Source organism: Zalophus californianus, chromosome 17 (genome assembly GCF_009762305.2).
Source record: "Zalophus californianus isolate mZalCal1 chromosome 17, mZalCal1.pri.v2, whole genome shotgun sequence".
NCBI classification, from domain to species: Eukaryota; Metazoa; Chordata; class Mammalia; order Carnivora; family Otariidae; genus Zalophus; species Zalophus californianus.
In genome coordinates, this window is record NC_045611.1 from 12,743,704 (window position 1) to 12,766,615 (window position 22,912).

Consider the following 22,912-nt stretch of genomic DNA (forward strand, 5'->3'; position numbering starts at 1 on the left):
CCATTCCCAAAGTTCAGGAGTCTGGAGCTGGAGCTGGTGCGGACCGTAAGCCGAAACCAGTGGGAGCCACAGGCTGTCATGTGGGGGCTCGTACGGGAGGCAGGCGGTTAAGAGAACAAATGGCGTCATCGGGTATTGCACAGAGTCCTTTTATTCTCTGCAGCAAAAAGGATCCCTCCCTACAGACCCAGATCCTCAGGCCTGCAAAGAACTCTCTATCTACAGACACAAGCAGGACGATGATAAACGGCAATCCTGGGGTAGTGGTTTTAGACGATGGCGCTGGTGTGTAGGGCTTAGGGCAGAAATGTAATGCGTGCCATGAGTCATAGGCCAGCTCCCAGGTGAGTGAGTTCCAGTTACTGCTGGGTTAGGAGGACAGACGGGGGTTTTTAAGGGTCCCAAGATCCCAATGTCCTCGTGGCAGATGGAGAGCTGGCTGGACGGATGCATCGGGTGAAGGAAGGCTGCTTCCCAGCGGAAGCTGCCCCTACCCCTCAGTTCTTCACATCTCCCAGGTGCAGCTGGGCAAAGGAAGTGGCCAGCTGCAGGGCCTCCTGAAGGCAGCCCACATTCTTGCCTGTGGCCTGAGCAGACACATCTTTGCCACCACCTTTGCCGTCCATCAGGCCTGACACCTGCTGCACCCACTCACTGGCTTTCAGGCCCCTGTTGGCTGCATTCTGGAAGACAGGAGAAGTGGGAGTCAGGACAGAAGATGAGACTGAGGAAGACATGGAGGGGGGAGGAAATGAAAAAGGATGGGGGAGCCACAGAGCCCCACTCCCGCCCTCCTGGGTGCTGCCGCCAGGGCTGAGGCACACGGAGTCGCCAAGCGAGGTATCACCACAGTGAAACGTGTCCGAGGAGAGGGCCTGAGAGCAGGGGCGCTGGAGGAGGTGACAAATGGGGCCGGGAGGACGGCTGTCTCTAACTGGTTGCACACGCACAAAAGGGTCTTGGAAAACAACTGTAAGAACCACCAAGCTTCCAACACCACTCCCCACGGGCACAGGGCTGCAGGGTATTCTGACCTGGGGCACTTGACACAGGCACGTTATCTTGCCAGCTTCGTTGTCCACTGTGAAGAGCATGGCAGAGGTCTGAGGGGAATGAGTCTTGAAGAGCTTCAAGGCTTCATTCAGAGCCTGTGGGGAAAGCTGCTGTCAGGCCAGGCCTGGGGAAGGGGAGCCATGCTCTCCACCGGGCAGCGAGTCCGCAGAGCCCGGTTCTCTGAGCAACCTCTGCTGCCCACCCTCTTCTAAGAGCAGGTGCTGGTCCTAGGACACTGTACGGGGAGGAGGACCCAAGCACAGGGCCCTGCCCACACTCTGGCTCTGAGGTTTGCCTTCCATCCCCAGGAGCCATAGCTCTCCAGCCACCAGATCCCTCCATGGCTCAGCCTAACCTCAATCCCAGAGAACAGGCCCTCAGGCTACCACTCCACTCAGAGCCACAAAGCTCACACTTCAGCCACCAGAGGGCTGAGACCCCGAGAGGAGACAAGCAGTGGACAGGCACAGAGCGGCACGTGGAGTCCCAGCCTCCCCCCTGCCCCCCCCCCCCAGTTGCCTTGGCTGAGGCACCGCTCTCCATCTCCAAGATGACAAGGGGCTGGTTGGGGTTGCTGTCAATGAGCTGCTTTGTCTTCTCCAACACCTGCAAGGAAATCCAGAAGAGAGGTTCGGGTCAAAGGCCCAGATAGCTCACCACACAGTCTCCACTGGGTGAGTCCTCGGACTCCCTTCCAGCCACCTGCATGGCAGCACTCACTCGCTTCTGGACATCGGCTTTGCTAGCCCGGTCTAGGTCATCCATGATCTTCTTCAGGGATTTGAGATCCTCTCGGAATTCATCCTTCTGCCACTGGGGGATGACTGCAGTGGCCAGGGCCTGGAACCAGAGCCAGAATACCACTGGAATCCAGACCACAAGGAGCTAGGATATGAGGCCCAAGCCTACCCCACCCTTCTGGCTTTGAACACCAAAGTGTTCCCTGACTAGTATCCAGAAGGAGAGAAAACAAAAAACAAAAAGGTATCCAGTAGCCTACCGACCACTCTGTGAGCAACTACGGCAGCTGTACCAATTAGGGCGAGGGAGAAAGGGGCAGACAGAGAGAGCTGGGACCCCCTGTAAGAGCTGGTCCCTACCAGGCAGTGAACACAGCCTGTGATGGGCTCACGGGAAGCCTCCACATATTAACAGACATGAGAAGGTCTGGAAACAGTGGGCACCCCTTCCCTCAACCCCCTCAACACTGGTGCCCACTCCTGCTTAGAACAGGCCCTGCCATCGGCAGTGGGGGCAGCAAGCAGATTCCAGGGGTCCGCAGACCAGGATCCACAGAGCCCCCTTTGCAAGGCTGCCAGACAACAGAAGTCAGTTCAAAGAGCCACTGCACTGAGAACCAGGACGTGAGACTTCTTCAGGGAGTGTCTGATGTACCAGCCCTGAGCAGGGCCTTGAGGAGGGAGGCCTCCCCTACCTCACCAAGGTCAGCGATCTCCCTCTGCACATCCTTATTTGGCGCAGTCTGGGTCTTCACTTTGGCCTCCATGACAGACAGAGTGTTCTTTAAGCTCTCTGCTTTCCTGAGGGCCTAGAGAGGGACAGAGTTGTAAACTCCGGGTCAGGTGACTTTCAGCTTCAGTGCTATCTGTAAACTGTGGCAAGCACTGAAGGCAGACTATGGAACAACACACCCCCAAGACACCAGAAGTTTCTCTGCCTTCAGGGAGCAAGTGTTGGCCGCCTCATGCCCCAGGAAGGAGCGCCCTCCTCACACATCGGACCAGCGGAAAGGCTACACTACCTCAGGCTCAGGGCATAACCAAGAACCCCCAAGCCAGGAGCCCTTCTCACCCCAACGAAATGACCGGTCCTCAAGCCTCAGCACCCCTCAGGCCCCAGCCACAGTCCCCACCCCGGGGCAGCTATCCCCGTACACTATGTGTCTTGAACTAGGCATGTACCCCTGGGGAGATGTGAATGCTGGGGGCACTGGAAGCTACAGCCCAATTATGCCTTACCCTCCTAGAGACAGACAGATGATGGGGTCAATGGCAGAACGTACATATATTTTTAAAGATTAAACACAGTACAGCTAAGCAGTCCTGTGCGGTGGTGGCTCTCTTCTGCCAGGTGGGGGTCAGTGGATGACAGTTCGGGGCAGAGCACTGTACTTCCAATTCTGAGCGCAGCAGCTACGGAACCATCTACACTCCAGATTCCCGGACTGCGTTCCTCCTGCCTTGTTCAAATAAGCCACAAGCCACAAACCGCCGCGCTCACCTTCTGGGCTTCAGCCCCTGTGACGGCAACAATCCTCCGGATGCCCTTGGCAATAGCTTCTTCACTCACAATCACAAAAGCTCCCGCGTGACTTGAATTCTGCAGGTGCCTGAATGGCAGAGCACGAAGTCCACGGTGACAAGAAGGCCCGCACACCCTGGTCCTTACCACACCCGGGAGCCCGTGGTGAGGGCCTGGGGTCTTTGCAGTTCTGGGAAGCTCCCTCAAGGGGACAGTGGGAAGAGGCCCTTCACGTGGATTTCAGGGGAGGACTCAGGCCAGGAAGCCCAAGAAAGTCAGAGAAAGCCTAGCTGGGGCTGAGAACACACTGACACTGAGCAAGACACCACCCTTCTGAGCTTCAGTGTTCTCGTGTGTAAAATGCGGAGAATTCTCCCTCACGGGACTACTGTGAAACTCAAACGAGATCCAACGAAAGTGCTTTGTAATCCTTAATGCCCAACACAACATTCCTGCTGGCAGGCTCTACGTTCATTCCTGTTTCTGGTCCTCTTTGAAACAGAAACTATATTCTTCTGTCCCTGCCACTAGCTGAGAATATCCAAGGATTACCTTTAAAATCTCACCACAATCCTGTAAAAAGGTTTTATTCCCCAGGCGCTCAGAGAACCTCAAAAGCTCATTAACTTTCAGTCACTGCGAGAGTGGTGTAAAGGCTTTGCCAGCAGCTTCCTGTGCTTCTCGAGAAGGTCGAAAGAGGCATTAATAAGGCAGAGTGGGACTCAGGTGAAGGCCCAATTCAGCTGGGCAGAGGGAGGCCAGGAATGTGGTGCCCCAGATCCCTACTCCATCCTTCACACATGCACCTGTTCCCTGCCTGCTGCCTGCAGCAGGCCCCGGATGGGCTCTACCATGGCCTTAAGAATGTTCTTCTCAACAAGATTCCCCTGCAAGCAGGAACGTCCCAGGCTACCACGCCATCCCAAAATGACCCCAAGGGCTGCCGATGACTCCAAGTTGGAAGAAACAAGTGGCTCTTGCAAGCCAACCTGAGCGGGGTGTGCTGTGGGGCCTGACACAGAGGCCCTGACACGATGGGGTTAATGAATCCCCAGGAATGGAGAAGGGCTCGGGCCAGCTCGGGAGCTTGGTGAGTGCTCCACGGCCTTCCTGAACCCCGAATTCACAGGCCTTCTCGTCAGATCAGCCCGGGACACAAGAGCAAGCAACCATGAACTAAACGTTAAGACCATGCTTTTCCCCGTCCTAGGAAGAATATTTCATCCCAAACCTAGGAAATGTCAATGTCGGACACCAAGGGGTCTGACAGGAGCACAGGACCCTAAAGTTCTTGGGAATGTTGTCTGGCAAGTATATTTCTGAGAACTTCATTTCGACCTTAGAAAAATAAGAGTGGGTCTACCTATTAACTCACATCCTCCCAGAAGAGCACCAAATTAACAAAAAGCGAGTCCATCCACTGCTCCCCCTGATGTACTCACGTTCCCCCACAGAACTCAACAGAAGTGAGCGAGCCAGCAGGGCCAGAGGGGTCCTCCAACAGCTCGGACACTGGGACCCCAATGGAGACGACTCGCACAGGGTCAGGATAGGTTTCATCAAACACAGCCCGTAGGCCCTGGATGGCTTTAGCTGCTGCCAGGGGACAATCCTGGGTGTAGACGGGCTGCCAGGGAAAAAGACAGAAAACAGCTGGGAAAAGATCTTCTCTGGTGGTGCAGGAGGAAGCGGCAGAGGCAGCACAGTCTTACAGGCAGGACTCTGGTTTCTAGTCCTAGCTCTCACCACGTGCCCTGAGCCTCCTGAAATAAGGCACCACGTGTAAAGTCAAGGAGATCAAAATAGGAATTTCCAATTATTTTGCTAAACTGTGAACCAAATCTTATATGGACGCGCTACATGTGAAGAAGACAGAACCAGAAGAGCTCTGGAGGGAGTGAAGCAAACACCTCCCTCCGCTCCCTCCCCGGAGGCCCTAAGCCCCCTCCACGGGATGCCACCACTGCCCCTACACCCCGTGCAGTTGAGAATCAGTGCTTCAAACAAATCTGTGTGCTCGGCAGGATGTGGTCCAATGAGGAAGAGCATCAGGACTGAGCAGAAGGCTCCACGGAGAGAAGTGCCAGTGCAGGAAGGAGCGGGGCTCACCACCCAAGGGCTGACGCACGATCCGGCCTACCTTGGCTGCCTCAATCATCCCATTGGCAATCTCTTCAGCCTTCTTGATCTGCTGGGTGGACATGGCTCCCTTGGCAGTGAAGTCAAACCGAAGGCGGTCAGGAGCAACCAGGGAGCCTCTCTGGTCAGCTTCCCCGAGCACGGAGCGCAGAGCGAAGTTGAGGATGTGTGTGGCTGTGTGGTTGCTCATGACGGGCCTCCGTCGGGGCTGTGAAAGGCAGGGACGGCTGGTGGAGAGGCCTGCCGGTCATCCCCCAGCACCACGCTCTCCTTCCCGACTGCTAGAATTTTAAGCAGGACACGTGGCTGCCCGCAATAAGGGCTACGTTTCCCTCCTTCCCTTGCAGCTAAGTGTGGCCATTTGACTACCTTCTGGTCAGTGGGTTGTGAGCAGATGTGATACACACCCTTAAAAAGGAAGGACATGCCTTCCCCTTCCTCTTTCCCACTGCCTAGAATGAGAAATAAGAGTTGGCAAATTATGGCCTATGGGCCAAAATCCAGCCTTTTGTCCATTTTTATAAACGGGTTTACTGGAACACAGCCATACCCATGTGTTTATATATTACCTACAACATGAGAGGTATACAGTTGTGACTGAGATGGTATGGCTCACAAAACCAAAAATATTTACTATCTGGAACTTTCCAAAAACAAAAACAGAAAAAGTTTAACTCCTGGCCTAGAAATGGATCCAGTGGCTACCTTCTTGGACTATGAAATCAAGGGCAACACCCCAGGAATGAGGATAGAAAAACAAGCAAGGAAAAGCTGGGGCCTATGACTTTGTGGGGCAGACCCTCTGCATCAGCTTGGACCTTGAGAAACACATTTATACCTTGTTTTAAGCTATTGTTATTTTGGAGCTCGGTTACATGAACAGAACCTATTTCTTAATACAGGATCCCGGACTCCTGAAGAAGTATTCACGGTTATTCTGGAGAAAGGCAATCCATGAAACAAGTCTATAAATCTCAACTAAAGTCACTGTCATCTGGGGTACCTAGCTGGCTCAGATGGAAGAGCTGGTGAATCTTGATCTCAGAGTTACGAGTTTGAGCCCCACGCTGGGTGTAGGTTACTTAAAATATATAAAGCTCTTCCGCGGTGGCAAGCAGAGCGATCCGGCAGTCCCCGGCGCTCGCGCGCTCCGGGCCGGCAAGGGTCGCGACTGTCTAAAGCCACAGGGAAAATGGTGGAAAATTCACCATCGCCATTGCCAGGAAGAGCGATTTATGGCTTTGTTCTTTTCTTAAGCTCCCAATTTGGCTTCATCCTGTATCTCATGTGGGCATTTATTCCTGAATCTTGGCTAAACTCCTTAGGATTAACCTATTGGCCTCAAAAATACTGGGCAATTTTTGTGGACTAGTGGACTAGCCCGTCTACTTCTTCATTACTATAGTAATTGGTTATGTACTCTTATTTGGAATAAACATGATGAGTACCTCTCCACTCAACTCCATTCATACAATCACAGATAACTATGCTAAAAATCAACAGCAGAAGAAATACCCAGAAGGAGCCATCCCAGCATTAAGAGATATTCCTATTAGTGAAGTAAACCAAATGTCCTTCCTGGCAACTAAATAACTTTATGCCAAAAACTAAATTGTATGTAGACTAACACCAAGCATTTACTATAATTTTTTATAATTTTGACCATAATTATTTTGACTCTCTCGTACCCAATATTGAAATGTAAACAAAGTAAGTTGATTCTTTTAGATTGTTATATTAATATTATAAAAATTCTTGAGTATTAGTTATTAATGAACAGAATAAATAAAATACTGCATTACCATAAAAAAAAATAAAAATAGAATAAAATAAAATAAAATCAGGGCATCTGACTTGAGAACATATCCATTTAGTAACTCACAGTTGCACCCCTCATAAAATGTTCTCCTGCATCAGACTTAGAATATTCTATCTATTCACAATTTCACTTAGGAGTGACAATCATGACTGGACCAATTTAAAGCCAAAGGAGGTGAATTCTTTTCCTAACGTGTATCAAGTCACCATGACCTACACTTGAAATATCTTGGAATTTTATAAGTCAACTATAACCTCGATAAAGCTGATATTTAAATTAAAAAAGGAGAGGATTACTAACCAGGTCCAGAGCCGAACAGCATAACATAACTCACCTCGTCAATAAACAGCCGGACCTGGTCCCCAACTCTCAGGCTGCCGTAGATGGTCCCTATGTGCAGCACATACCCCCCTCGCACCTGAGCGTTCTTCACTGTGAACTCTGTTTTCTAAGAGGAGTCCAGGAGGAGAACAATATGTAAATAAGCCCAAATATATATATATGTGTGTGTGTGTGTATGATATTCTCTCTTTATATATACGTTACACATTCTCTAAGCCCCTCCTTACTAGTGTGTGTGTATACCCTTATACATACATTATACCATTAATACCATTATAGTTATCGTATATATATTGTATGTATATATATACATGCACCATTATCCACTGAAAATTAATAAAAAGGAACCACACTGATGTGGAGGCCAGTGACTAGAAGGGGAAACTCGAGCAGGAGCAGTAGTCAATTTCAGAAAGAACTGTCATTTACAGAGCCAAGCAGAATCTCAACAGGAAAGAACCATCAAGTACAGGCCCTAACAAGGAAAGATGCACACTGCATCTCCTAGGAGAAATCAACTACCCCTGCAACTCAGCCAATGAGAAACCATCATCAGCCCAGACTTGCGATTTTCTCCGAAGGACTTTACTTTAAAACAACCCCTCCCAACTTCCTCCTCCTCCTTCTCCCTAAAATGTCAGTCCCTCTCCTTCCTTTGCTGGACTTGCCTGGGGTCTTGCCATAGCTTGCATGTCCCAAATTGGCAATTCCCTGCAATTTCCCAATAAACTCACTTTTCCTGGTAAAATAACGGTTTCGTTTTTACAGTTTAACCATAGCTATTTACCATTAAATATAGAGACCACTTTATATGTGTACAAATATATGCACATATATCACACAGACATTCCCTTAAGGAGCATCTTAGAGAATTTAAAACCATCATAAGGAACCTGAATCCCATGAGACAAGGTAACTCATCCAAGATCAGAGTCAGCAATGGCAGAGCTAGAGGCTGAGGCTTCTTCAAGGAAGTCTGCCCTCCAGAGAGCTACCTCTTCTTATTCATGAGGAAAGCCTGGAGGAATCCAGGATCAACCAGTGCAGCCCGACCGCAGGGATTCTGCTAAGTGGGACCTAATGGCAGTAGGATCAGTGGTACAAGACGCAGCTCCCTTGGCCTCAGAAACACTGACGATGGACCACACCCAAAGATCGGTTATGTCTGCTCCCCAAGGCCAAGGGTGTGAGGAGCCAGAAAAGCTACCCAAGTCCAGGCCCAGCCCTGTGTTGGACGCCCCCATCCCTGGCTAACAAGGATGAAATGCTGGGCTCACATCTTCGCTGTTGTCCTCAACCTTCACCAGGTAGCCTTCATCATAGGTCTGCCCGCCTTGCTCAGCATAGAAACAGGTCTTGTCCAGCACCACGCCACACTCCTGGCCTGTGGACACTTCTTCCAAAAACATCTTATCCCTGCGCAGAGCCATCACTGTAGCCACTGCGCTCTCAAAGGCTGTACAGAAGGGAGAAAGCAGGGTCAATGACTTCTTTCACACATTCGTGGTCATCTTTTGCTGGATTCTATTTCTCAAACTCTCCTTAGGTCTTAATTGTCTAATTTTATTTTACAAGCAAGACCATTAGACTCCACAAAAAGGCTTAAGAGCAGGGAATGTTAACAGCAGAGTGACCTTGGGACCGAGAGGCTTTCCAGGGGAGACTTTCACATCAGTGGGACAGTTCTGGTCACTCTATCTCTGAGCTATTGAACAGTAACCTAGCGATTCTGAGAAGTATTTAGGAGTAGTAATAAATTCCCTACTTCCAAGGTCAATTCACAATGTACTCATTTTGTGGGCTTGCTTGGATAGATTCAGGGATCTCTGCTGAAGCAAAAAAGCAAAAACACGTATTGCCTGTTTCTTTCGATTCTTAACTTTAACTTACTTATTTAAATTAAGTAATCTCTGTACCCAGTGTGGGGCTTGAACTCATGACCCCAAGATCAAGAGTCATATGATCTACCGAGCCAGCCAGGCACCCCTAGAGTGTTGCTATCCTGATGCAAAATTCAACAGCCACTGAAGATTGTATCAATGCCAATTTCCTGGTTTCCTGAAAGGTGTTACAATTAGGGGTAACTGGGTAAAGAGTACAAAGACTGTCCCTGTAAATTTTTTCACAACTTCCTATGAAGCTATAATTATTCCAAAATGAAGAGTTAGAAAATTAATTGCCCCGGATCTCTAGAAGTATAAAATTACAGAGCATGACTCCACAGCACTCCAGGAGAGGCTCTGTCAAATACCCCAGGTTCCTAATCTGGAGACTTGGCCGAGGTACACACAGTAACACACGAACGTACCGTAGCTCCCACTGGAGTCTGAATGGTAATTATACTTTGGGGAATCGTCTGTTGCTTCCAGACCCTTCTCCCTGAGCTCTTCAATAGCATAGATGTCCAGCATAATGAGGTCTTCCCCACCAGCTCCCTTGCCCTGTGATTTCAGCTGCCAGTAAGAGAAATAACCAAAAGTTACCCTAATGTGGGAAAAAGAATTCTGAAGGACTACAAATTGCTAAACTAAGCCCAATATAAAGCTCTAGAACAGTTTTTCAGTCTCAGCACTACCAACGTTTGGGGCCAGGTTAATTCTTTGTTCTAGGAGGCTGTCCACTGTAGGATGTTAAGCAGCATCCTTGACCTCTACCCACTTGATGCTGGTGGCATCCCACCCTCAGCTGTGAAAACCAAAAAAGGTCTTCATACATTACTGCCAAATATCCCCTGGGGCCAAACTGCCCCTGCTTGACACTCACTGGTCTTGGGAAAAATAGAATTCCAAAGACTTTAATAGAAGGAAACTCTTGTTATTTGCAGCCAAGTCCTACCTTGTTTGGTGTCGGGTTTCCTGCTCACTCCCCAAATTCTTTACCTGGGCCAGTTTCCTCTCCTCTTCAAATCCATCCATATCCACCACCAGGCCCTTCTCTTCAGCAATCAGTCCAGTGAGATCCACTGGAAACCCATAGGTGTCATAGAGAAGCCAAGCAGTGTCCCCTACAGAGCACAAAGGAACTGTGTAAGAATGACACAGACAGTCCCCTCCTTTGCCACCCCAAGCCCTTCCCAAAGGAAGCTGGCAGTGACAGAAGGAACTGGAGACAAGGCAAGTTAGTATTGATTCTGTTCACTTGTCAGAAAATCCATCAACTCTTTCAGAATTTTTTTTAGGGGCGCCTGGGTGGCTCAGTCGTTACGCATCTGCCTTCGACTCAGGTCATGATCCCAGGGTCCTGCAATCGAGCCCTGTGTCGGGCTCCCTGCTCTGCGGGAAGCCTGCTTCTCCCTCTCCCACTCCCCCTGCTTGTGTTCCCTCTCTCTCTGTGTCTCTCTCTGTCAAATAAATAAAATCTTAAAAAAAAAAATTTTTTTTTTGGAATTTTCCAGTCTAGAAAAAACAAAAAAGAAAAAAAGCCAAGCTGCACAACACTATATACCATATGTTCCATTTTTGCTGGAAAACACACACACAGGCCCCTACATACATGTGTATGCAAATAGAAAAAAGCCCTGAGTAGTTATACAACAAACTCTTAAGAACTGTTACCTCTGAGAAATGAGTTTAGGAAAGAGAATCTTCATTTTTAACTTCTGTTATTTAAATACTTTACCACAATAACATATTACTTTTACAATTTTACTATAAACCCCACTTTATACCAAAAGCAGTATAACCAAGCTATCCTTAGCCCTTGGGAGACATGGGACTCCACTGTCAATTGTGCAAAAGGGCTTGCCTCTTCTGGAAAGATGAACCAGCCTGGGTGAAGAAAGGAACAAACCGGTCCTTACCAGGAATGGTTTTACAATCTCCCAGGCTCTGTATTTTCCTGTCCAAGATGCGGCGCCCTCTGCTGAGAGTCTTGAGAAACTGCACTTCTTCTTCATTAATGATGTCCTTCACCATATCTGGGTCCTTCTTCAGCTCAGGAAATGCGTCTCCCTGGCAAAGGGGAAACAGAGACGTGGGCTCAATGAAGACAGAAACCATTCCATGACGCCCCTAAAAACTCTCATTAACAGTATGCTAACTCCCACCCCATCCCTCTAAGCTATGTGCATTAGGAGAACAGAGGTTAAGCAGGGAGATAAACCTACCAAGGACTGGACGACAACATCTACTAACGTGGCAAAGAACCCCCTGCTGGCATTGAGTTTCTCATGGGAATATCGAACAGCCCGGCGGAGAATCCGTCTCAACACATACCTAAAACAGGCAGAAGACCACCTCCTCTAGACAACCTCCCCAGCTAGGCATTTTGTAATAGGGCTTTTGGAATTCTCCCCAAAGCAACATGACCAGCTTTTTGTCTTTCTCTTTCAGAGACTTTCTTTTATCCTAAGACCTTTTTGTGAGCCCCAGAGGTCATTAACATTAATTCCAGCAGAAAACTCAGGAATATCCCCACAAATATGCATCAAGGGTAACCCTAGTTTGTTTTTCTACCACATTCTGCTGACCCAGAGATGGAGGCAAGTTCAGCCCAGATGGCTGATGACCCAAATCCCAGGTCCTGTCAGTAATAAAATCGCTCAGGGCTAGCCAGTATCTGCCCCATCCCCACCCTCCCAATATCCTACCAGACAACCTAAAATACAATCTCTATCTTATCTTGTACTTAGCAGCAAAGATTTACTATAGTGGAACTCTGTAACACAAGCTAAAACTCTCTTAATCCCTAAAAAAATATAGGGATCCCTCCAACCACCTAAAAGAAAAAGAAAACAAGAATAAAGAATGGCTTTAAGTTCCACAGAGAGCCATCAAACTCACAGTGGCAGTCCTAACCCTGCCCCGTGTGTACCAGACTTACCCCCGCCCTGTGTTGTCAGGTCGGCCACCATCGGCCAATGCCACGGTGATGGTCCGGGCATGGTCAGCCAGCACCCGATAGGCCATATCGATCCCATCGGCATCATCAGCACCAACTTTCCCAGCATATGGCCGGGCACCTGTGCCCTACAGATAAAAACCAGGAGGCGGCTCATTAGGAAGCACCCTTCTGACACTGCCTTGCCCTAGAAGATTCCAAGAGGACTGAGCAGGCATGGGGAGCAGGATGACCCTCTTGCCAGATCTTTTAACACCAAGAAAGGGGACAGCAAGAGTAAAGAGCCTCCAGTCAGGTCCCTGCACTCAACAAACCACAGTGCCTCGTGCTCAAGAGCCTCTTAGGTTATTAACAATTAAATTGACAGATAGGGGCGCCTGGGTGGCTCAGTTGGTTAAGCGACTGCCTTCGGCTCAGGTCATGATCCTGGAGTCCCGGGATCGAGTCCCACATCGGGCTCCCTGCTCAGCAGGGAGTCTGCTTCTCCCTCTGACCCTCTTCCCTCTCGTGCTCTCCATCTCTCATTCTCTCTCTCTCAAATAAATAAATAAAATCTTTAAAAAATAAATAAATAAATAAATAAATAAATTGACAGATAGTCACAGGTACCCTTAGCTGGCAAAGATAGGATTATTTTATCTTTAACAGTATTGCTAAGAGTCCAACCTAGAAACCTCCAGACGTCTGCAATGTTTGCAATAGGACCAGTACCTTCTGAATGGCTTCGAAGTAAGGAACAAAAAGGTCAGTGTCATAGTTGGACATCTTATTCTGCAGTACCGACACCAGTCGCTCCAGACCCATCCCTGTGTCGATGCTTTTCTTAGGAAGAGGTTTCAAAATGCCATCGCTTTCCCTGCATGATCCAGAGAAAGGGGAAGTTGAAACAAGGACTCCAGGTGCCACCCCTTCCCACTGGTTAAAACTCAGTTACATAGCACAGATTACAGACTCTATTTGTCATCTGCCTCTGCTCGATTTGGTGGGAGGAGAGTGGAGGGGAAAAGGGACGAAGTACTCTGGGGCCTATTAAAGAATGAGGCAGGCACTTGGTGGCTCAGTTGGTTAAGCATCTGCCTTCGGCTCAGGTCATGACCCCAGAGTCCTGGGATCGAGCCCCACATTGGGCTCCCTGCTTCTCCCTCTGCCTCTGCTGTTCCCTCCCACTTGTTCTCTCTCACTCGCTCAAATAAATTAAAAAAAAAAAAAAAGTGAGGCAAGCCTCAAGCAAATGAGGTTTTTTTTTAAATAATTTTTTTAAAAGATTTTATTTATTTATTTGACAGAGAGAGAGGGAGAAAGAACGAGCAGGGAGAATGGTAGGCAGAGGGGGAAGCAGGCTCCCAGCCCAACTGAGCCACCCAGGCGTCCTGGAAATGAGCTTTAAAATCGCAGTCCATAGGGGTGTGTGGGTGGCTCAGTTGGTTAAGCGTCCAACCCTTGGTTTCGGCTTAGGTCATGATCTGATAGTTGTGGGATCGAGCCCCACATCAGGATCTGCACTCAGTGCGGAGTCTGCTTCAGATTCTCTCTCCCTCTCTCTCCCACTCTGTCTCTCTCTGTGTCAAATAAATAAATAAAATCTTAAAAAATTAAAATAAAATAAAATCGCAGTCCAAATTACCGCAAAAATGACATTATAGGAATAGTCCTGAAGCAGGTACTATGTGGAATAAAACTAATTTACAAAAGATTAGGTCCAGCCGTGTCTCAGAGATCAGAGGGAAAGAAAACCAGAGAAATAAAATCTAAATAATGTCCACAAGATCCCCTGATGCCTTTAGTGCCTGCTTTAGCTCTGCTCCACTGTCCCGAAAGACAAGGATGAGAAGATAGCCTTGTGCTCTGAGTTCCTCTTTCCCTACTTGGCTTAGGGAAAGGTGCTGCTATTAGCAGCAACAGTTCAGGACCCCAAGGCCACCTGTTATACTGGATGAACACAAGGTTCCAAATCTCCAGCACATTGGGGTCATCCTGGTTGACAAGGTGTGCAGCATCCCGGCCACCAATCCGGTCATAGTGGATCTCACTGCAGGGACCACATGGGCCTGTGTCACCCATCTCCCAGAAGTTATCCTTCATGTTGCCAGGGAGGATTTTGGTGTCATCCAGCCTGTGGAGAGTAGGGAAGATAAGCCCAGTTACAGCCATTGACAAGGATTCTGCCCAGACTTGCATCCACTACAAAAGGAGATCCTTATACATTTCTATTTGGGGGGGAAAAAAAAAAGGCGCCCTCCTTGGCAATGACTAATGCTGAGCCTGCACAGCAGGGACTAAAGAAGCAAGACAGGATTCTTCTCAGGAGTGACTACAACAGAATACAAAATATACATAACTAAAGAAAATATCATAACTAAATAAAAATGGGAAAAGATAGGGATAGAGCCTAGAAAGGAACACATGAAAATGAGATCATCTATGCTGAATATGACCAGAATTTAAGCAAATACTTTCTTTGCAAATGTTCCTTCATTTTATTTATTTATTTATTTTATTTATTTTTTTTAAAGATTTTATTTATTCATTTGAAACACAGAGAGAGAGGGAGAGAGAGAGAGAGCATGAGCAGGGAGAGAGGCAGAGGGAGAAGCAGGCTCCTCGCTGAGCCAGGAGCTCGATGTGGGGTTCGATCCCAGGACCCTGGGATCATGACCTAAGCCGAAGAGCTTAACCATCTGAGCCACCCAGGCGCCCCTGTTCCTTCATCTCAAAAAATGGAAGCATGGGGCGCCTGGGTGGCTCAGTTGGTTAAGCGACTGCCTTCGGCTCAGGTCACGATCCTGGAGTCCCAAGATTGAGTCCCGCGTTGGTCTCCCAGCTCAGCAGGGAGTCTGCTTCTCCCTCTAACCCTCCCCGCTCTCATGTACTCTCTCTCTCTCATTCTCACTCTCTCAAAATAAATAAATCTTTAAAAAAAAATAAAAATAAAAAATAAAAAATGGAAACACTAGAAGCATTAAAATGCCTGCTGAGTATTTCAAGTCACTTTTCTATGGCCCAATTTAGTCAAATTTTTCACCTTAAAACGATAACAAAAGGAATTTAGTAAGATTAAAATTATTTCTAAAATACTGAACTCTGCTGAGAGCTGCTAGATAACACAGCACTCAGAAAAGATTGTGCAAAATGGATAAACAGAGTCCAGATATACACAAGCCAAGCAAAACAGGATTCCCGGGGCGCCTGAGTGGCTCAGTCATTAAACGTCTGCCTTCAGGTCAGGTCATGATCCCAGGGTCCTGGGATCGAGCCCCGCATCGGGCTCCCTGCTCGGCAGGAAGCCTGCTTCTCCCTCTCCCACTCCCCCTGCTTGTGTTCCCTCTCTCGCTGTGTCTCTCTCTGTCAAATAAATAAATAAAATCTTAAAAAACAAAACAAAACAAAACAGGATTCCCAATCAAGAGTAGTATTTAAGGTTCAAGTGTGTTACTGCCCTAAATGTCCAAGTACATGTAGACCACAGAATCTAACCAAGGAGGGGTTTCAGACCAAGTACCAGGGGAAGCTGGATTGGAATAATATTACTAGAGTAAAAGTAATTAATTAATAAATGAATGAAACAGAGAAACTGTGCTAAGTGTGATAAAAAGCTATGCCTTTTTTAAGAGTTAAAGTAAAAAGCATAAGAAAAAATGAACAGGGTGCCTGGGCGCCTCAGTCAGTTAAGTGTCTGACTCTTGGTTTTGGCTCAGGTCATGATCGAGCCCTGTGTTTGGCTCCCTGCTCATCATGGAGCCTCCTTGAGATTCTCTCTCCCTCTCCCTCTGCCCCTCCCCCTACTCACCTCTGTCACTCTCTCTCAAACAATTCTTAAAAAAAAAAAAGACAACAAATGCACCAAAGGATAATTGTTCCCAGTCACTCCCACCTCCATCTCAAAATGCATAACCTAAAACAGGAAATGGCAATGCACTCTAAGCCCTAATACCCCACTGTGGCACCAAGTCAGAAATCACTTCATTTCTCCACACTCAACATGTGAGATGCATTCTTACCCCAGGTTTTGCCAAATCTGTTTGCACTCCAGGTCTGGTTCTAAGCCAGCTGCTTCATCCCCACCAAAGTAAGTAACGTAAAGTCTCTCAACTGGAATGCCAAACTCTTGGGTGAGAAGCTCCAGAGCCATCTTACATGCCAATTCCTACAAAAAGAACAAAAAGAAAGATGTGGAATGTGGCCAAACCAAAATCTATCTAGTCTGAGTAGAAACAGTCCAGATCCTAGGAACACAAATATAAAACTATAACATCTTCACTATCAACCCAGACAAATTCAGGATCAATTTATACAAGACATCCAAAACATAAACTGAAATCATCAAATGCTAGGCACTGCTTCCAGGAAGTCTTAGTAGATCTCCTCTTTGAGCTTACCTTGAAGTAATCTCCAAAAGACCAGGAGCCCAACATCTCAAAGAAGGTGTGATGATAGACATCCTTGCCCACGTCATCTAGATCATTGTGTTTGCCCCCAGCCCGGATGCATTTCTGGGTATTGGCAGCTCTGCTCAGCTTGGCCATAGGGTGAGATGGGTCAATAGTGTTCAGAAAAATGGGTTTGAACTAAAAAAGAAAGGGAACATTTCAGCTTTGACAGAGTTGCAGATCTATCAGGGGGTCACATGGTGGCAGGAAGAGACCACACAGAAACTGTTCAGTTTGTGATTTAATTAGCCTGGAATACAGAAACTCGCGAGGCACGTGGCCTGATGGGGCCACAGCAGAAGCAGCCTATACTGGAGCAGCCTCTCCCTGGTCCTAGGTCTCAAACGGTCTCCACCACTGCCAGCAACACCATCGCTACTAGGGAAACACCTGCTGGATCTGTGGTAACAGTCAGAGGCTGATGTGGTGAAATCCGAGCTTCTTCAGGAGTCTCTGGTGGTCAGGGCTTGTAACATCTTTCTGGAAGAACTTATTCTAAAAGTGATGTGTTGGGGGCACCTGGCTGGCTCAGTCAGTAGGGCAAGCAACTCTTGATCTCAGGGTCATGAGTTCAAGCCCCACGATGGGCACAGAGCTTACTTAAAAAGAAAATAAATAAATTTTATTTATTTTTTTTTCAAAGATTTTAATTTATTTATTTGAGAGAGAGAGAATGAGAGAGAGAGAGCACGAGAGGGAAGAGGGTCAGAGGGAGAAGCAGACTCCCTGCCGAGCAGGGAGCCCGATGCGGGACTCGATCCCGGGACTCCAGGATCATGACCTGAGCCGAAGGCAGTCGCTTAACCAACTGAGCCACCCAGGCGCCCCGAAAATAAATAAATTTTAAAAAGTGATGTGCAGGCTTAATGGTAAAGGTGATAAGGAAGAAAAACAATTGAGATCTATTAAGGGAGTAAAATCAGTACAACTTGGGGCGCCTGCGTGGCTCAGTCGTTAAGCATCTGCCTTCGGCTCAGGTCATGACCCCAGGGTCCTGGGATCGAGCCCCGCATCGGGCTCCCTGCTCCGAGAGAAGCCTGCTTCTCCCTCTCCCACTCCCCCTGCTTGGGTTCCCTCTCTCGCTGTGTCTCTGTCAAATAAATAAACAAAATCTTTAAAAAAAAAGAAAAGAAAAGAAAGGAAAAGGAAAAAACCCTTACCTGGTTCATGCCCGCATTGGCAAAGAGCAAAGTGGGATCATCCAATGGGATGGTGGCAGATGAGTGAACATAGGTGTGCTCATTTCTCTTGAAGAAACCTATAAACCGCTGCCGGATTTCACCTGCTGTTAGGGTCGAGTCCATCTTGAAAATAACCCTACAGAACTAACCACAGAAAAAAACGAAGGAAAATTAGGGGAATTGAAACTAAGAGATATGTAGGCATTACACAAGACTCCTGGCTTCTCAGGCCAAGTCAAAGCAGGACACCGGTAAGCTGTTTGATCCTAAAAGCTCTATCTTGTAACATCCAAGGCTAAAATCATTATCGAAGCAAAACTTGCTGTACCAGCAAACAATAGCCCCACGTGTTCTTCCTTTCCATGCCAACCTCAATAGGTTCAATACACCAACACATCAAGTAGAGCAGGAGTGTTTTCTTCATGTGTTCATTTACTCCAAAATATGAAAATGTACACTGCATCCTCTGTGCCAAGGCCTAGGCCAGGAATTAGGAAATGGAAATAAAAACCTCATGGCTTACAGTCCAGCAAAGAAGCCTACTAGGGCTGGGGGAATGCTCAGGAGACCTGGGTTCCAGTCCTAGCTGTAAACCCTTACGGAGTCACTTCACCTCACCAACAAATGGAGGGGTACATACGAGATGAACTCTAAGGCCCCCTCCAGCTCTGTGTTCATCTACATGCCTAGAATCTTGCAAAGTCCCACTATCCCTAAAGCCAGGGTCTCTAGGTTTGGCCTGACCACCTTGGGGAGGCTGCTGTCAACAGCAGTGGACCTGCGGATGGGCCTAGTTATACAAGGGACTGCCTGCAAGTAGGACTATACCTGCCTCCACCTAGCCTGAGCACCCCCAGAACAGCTGGCAGGCAGACTGCTACCTTCCCAGCTATTAGGTTACTAGGGGGTGAGGATGTTGCAGCCATCCTGAGGAGGTCAGCTCAGAGCCAAAGAGAAAGGGGTTCAGAAGAGAGAGAAGGGGTGCCTGGGTGGCTCAGTTGTTAAGCGTCTGCCTTCGGCTCAGGTCATGATCCCAGAGTCCTGGGATCGAGCCCCGCATCGGGCTCCCTGCTCAGCGGGAGGCCTGCTTCTCCCTCTCCCACTCCCCCTGCTTGTGTTCCCTCTCTCGCTGTGTCTATGTCAAATAAAGAAAGAAAATCTTTAAAAAATAATAAAAAAACAGAAAAGAGAGAAATTTAGGAAATGAAACAACTTGACAATTTCAAAGCTCTTTCATACCTATTACGATTTCCCTGAAAGGCAGGTTGGAGAAAAGTGATAGCCCTTGGTGGGCAGGTGCCAGTCACTGGCATGGTGCTACAGTGTCATCAGCACTGGGAAAATGGGAATGACATTAGTCTCTAGAGTTCAAGACCCAACTCTAACCATAAATAAGTCACTTTGTCCCAAATTTGTTTCCTTTTTTTGTTTTTCAGGTTTTTTTTTTTAAAGATTTATTTTTTGAGAGAGAGAGCACATGGGCACAAGTGTTGGGGAGGGGCAGAGGGAGAAGCAAACTCCCTGCTGAGCAGGGAGCCCCATGTGGGCTTCGATCCCAGAACTCTGAGATCATGACCTGAGCCGATGGCAGACACTTAACCCACTGAGCCCAGTTTCTTTTGTAAAAAAGTTGTATCTAACTCTGCCTACTCCACCCGGCTGTTGTGAGACTCAAAACCCATCAGTTATTTGGAAGCAACTTGTAAACTGGAAAGCACTAAAGGAACATGGATGCTATTACTTCAAGTCACTTAGTGCAAAGTTGTTCTTTCCCTTCTAAGGAAGATAAAGATGTACCCAGTGATTTATGGCTAATCACAATTTCAAATGATTAATTCACAATTCAATCAACTCATTACTCAAACAAAAGCCCTTTGGGCGAAAAGATGGTGAAACACTGGCTGAAAGAGCCCAAGAGCAGACCAAACTCCCACAGATAAGGACTTTTACATCCTTGCAAAGGAGTCAAGGCTAGGGTTTTTAGAAACTTTGCCACACCACATCCCTCCTCATCATGACTCTCAATGAATCTTAATGGTGGCAAAAATGAATGTACAGTGCCAATTCTGACTGAGCAACATCTAAGCAGTTTCAAAATGTTCCCTGTTCCTCCTCCAAGCAGGCTGAGGTAAATAAGCTGTATTCCAAAAGACTCGTAAATTTCCCATTCTGCTTACTCATTTAACATATATAAATGCATACTGTGCCAGGAACCAAGATGAATGAATCTATGACCTCAACGGGGAGACAGTATAGAAAAACTGCAAAATGATGTAAGGATCCAATATATTCACTATAAGCCCTATAGAGGCAGGGACTCTTAAAAGCCATGTCACCATCACAAATTCATTTATTCAATATATACTGGAAGGCTGTATATATTGTATATCCACTGGAAGGTGGGAGAAAGGATGGAGATTCTACTTCCCAGTAGAGGCTGTAAAGGTCTTGAGTACCTTAAATCACACCGGCCTTTGGGTTTAAGGCTCCAGTGGTAGGACCTTTCAATGTGCCAAGTCAGCTGTCTACCCTACCCCACTCTTGCCCATTTCCTAGTTAACTCCTCAATTTTGATATATATATATACATATATCAAATATATATATTTGATATAATTTTGATATATCAATTCCGAAGACACTGATTTAAGGAAGCCTTCTCCTTCTTGATCCCAGATTCTCCCTATTTTTTTTTCCTCCTAGCTCCAAGTGTCTTCCTTTATAACTTCCACACCCATTGGACTGCTTGCTCCATGTCCATCTCCCCCCATCAGGCTGTAAGTTCCATCCCCGTGAGAATCATGACTGGCTTTTGCTCACCATAGGGGAACAGCTTCAACATCTAGTACAACGATTGCTAAATAAGTATTTCAGGATTAGTATGGTCAATAGCAAACTGTTAGCGAACTTAAAGCACACCGGGAATTGCAGACTCTCTTTAAAAGTAATAGCAGAACATGATGGGGCATAGAAAGTGCTTCCAGATGAACCTGAACCAGTACCGGCTAGTTTTAAGAATTCAGGAAATGGCTCATAGGGGAATTACACCCATCTAGACCACCCTGGCGCCCCACCTCCCCCACAACCTCCTCGCCCGCCCCTGGGGAATTAAAACCGGGGGAGATAAAACCTCAGCTTTGGGCGGGCAGTCAATGGCAACCGTGATCCTCCCAAGGTCTTGGTCCTCGGCAAGGCCACCCGCGCGCGGCCACTCCGCCACCGGCGCCCTAGAGGGCTACAATATGCCTCTCTCCCGCTGCGCTGTAGCCAGGCGGCTGCCCCCGCCGCGAGTCCAGCCCAGGCCCCGGTTCCAGAGGCCTCGTGGGGCCTGGCCCCAGGGACCCGCTGGGGCGGCTGCGCTTTCAGGCCCCCGACCCAGCAGCTCTAGCGGCGCCGCAAAACTCCCCGAGGCCCATCTGCTTCTCCCGAGGGTCGCCGTCCCTAACTCTTCCCTCATAGCCCACCACCCTGAGCCAGAGGTTACCTGTTCCCGCAGACGCGCAGCGGCAACCGCGGGGAGTCCCAACAGACCGCAACTCATACAGCCCTGCCCAATCAGTGCGTCCCGATGGAAAGTGCCCCGCCTAGACTTACCTTACGAGACATTTATTGGTCATCCAACATGCCAATCAACTCGAGCACGAATCAGCTTACTAGTTGTTTTCCGGGAAGGCGGCTCTAAGTCGGCTGATGCAACGGACGGGAAAAGAAGAGCAGGGATACGTCACGTGACCGGGTAGGATGCGGGCTTCTGGAGGTTGACATTTTGGTTTGCAAAGTCCTAATAGTTGACCTGGTTAATAAGGGTAACCGGCGACGTGTGTTTGGTAGAGGTCACACTCTTGGTATACATGAACAGTTCTGTTCATTTTAGTTGCAAAATGGTGTGCAGACTTAAGGGATTCTGATTTCTTGTGCCCATGGTTACGCTTGTCTTTGTCAGACTTTGGATTTGGTGCGGAACAAATGACTTACTCGAAGAGGGACAATTGAGTTGGCATCTGGTCCTCGATTTGCCTTTGAAAAATAATAATCAGTATTTATATGCGAGGCATTGCATTTCACATAGATTATTTCATTTAATTTTTAAACTGCATATGAGGCAGGTCAACTGGCATCTCTTTTCAAAGATGAGGTAACTGCCTCACCCAAGTTCACATGGAAGAGTAAGTTGCAAAGCTATGATCCAAACCCACTCCTGTTTAACTACAAAGCCCATAGTTTTGTTTTGTTTTGTTTTAAATAAGTTCTACACCCAATGTAGGGCTTGAACTCAGCTCCCCTGAGATTAAGAGGCCCATGCTCTATACATGGCTCACTCTGAAGTAAAACATTGGCTGAACCTCTTGGGAGATGAGGAAGCTAATAGAGCTCAAGATAGTACAACTTAGTTTTGGAAATATGTAGTCCTAGATTCTAATTCTCCCATGGCACCTAAAATATTTTTATCATCTATAAAATGGACTTAGATCGTTCATTTATTTGCTATCAGGTCAAATGGGAGTGACCGAATACTTTTCAGACCATAAGTTGTTAAGAAATCACCTGATATCTTAAAATGCAGATCCTGGTTTAGTAGTTCTAGGAGTGAGGCCTGAGATTCTACATTCTAATGGGCTTGCTAGGTACTGATATCTATGCTGTGGCTGCTGCTGGAGGAGGAGGATCACACTTGGAGTAGCAAGGGCATAAACTAGGAATGAGCTTCTTCACCTATTTGTTCAGAGATAACGACTTAAAAGTTTGACCTACTTGGGGTATGTGTATTTCTCATCTAGTCATTCACCAAATGGGTATCAATTATGCATTAGTCCCTGAAGGTCAACATTAAGGAATGCAGACACTGCTCTA

At 47.5% G+C, this 22,912-nt stretch overlaps 1 protein-coding gene and 1 pseudogene across 2 annotated transcripts; one reads left to right on the forward strand and one right to left on the reverse strand.

The window, feature by feature from the left end:
* Nucleotides 1-128: 128 nt before the first annotated feature.
* On the reverse strand, nt 129-21,630 carry AARS1 (alanyl-tRNA synthetase 1). 2 transcript variants are annotated; one of them, XM_027618708.2, is made up of 21 exons: nt 21,546-21,630; nt 18,042-18,206; nt 16,831-17,019; nt 16,453-16,598; nt 14,376-14,567; nt 13,166-13,310; nt 12,437-12,582; nt 11,721-11,829; nt 11,415-11,565; nt 10,495-10,619; nt 9,924-10,068; nt 8,893-9,071; nt 7,608-7,721; nt 5,456-5,662; nt 4,758-4,942; nt 3,295-3,403; nt 2,489-2,602; nt 1,774-1,893; nt 1,573-1,659; nt 1,035-1,148; nt 129-683 (listed from the first exon to the last, which is right to left on the reverse strand). In XM_027618708.2, exons 1-21 carry the CDS (start codon nt 21,600-21,602, stop codon nt 498-500), a joined length of 2,985 nt encoding a protein of 994 aa, XP_027474509.2. In that variant the 5' UTR covers nt 21,603-21,630; the 3' UTR covers nt 129-497. The 2 variants fall into 2 exon arrangements, with proteins under 2 accessions (XP_027474509.2, XP_027474511.2); XM_027618710.2 differs by lacking the exon at nt 21,546-21,630 and adding an exon at nt 21,192-21,516.
* On the forward strand, nt 5,669-7,601 carry LOC113935971 (annotated as a pseudogene).
* Nucleotides 21,631-22,912: the final 1,282 nt, after the last annotated feature.

What these genes read in the sequence shown, in the direction of transcription:
- AARS1 (XM_027618708.2), bottom strand. Translation starts at nt 21,602, where the DNA reads ATGAGTTGCGGTCTGTTGGGACTCCCCGCGGTTGCCGCTGCGCGTCTG. An exon ending in CTGCGCGTCTGCGGGAACAG is followed by an intron (nt 18,207 to 21,545) that starts GTAACCTCTGGC and finishes TTCTGTGGTTAG; the next exon opens with TTCTGTAGGGTTATTTTCAA. An exon ending in AAGCCGATGTCCAGAAGCGA is followed by an intron (nt 1,660 to 1,773) that starts GTGAGTGCTGCC and finishes ATTTCCTTGCAG; the next exon opens with GTGTTGGAGAAGACAAAGCA.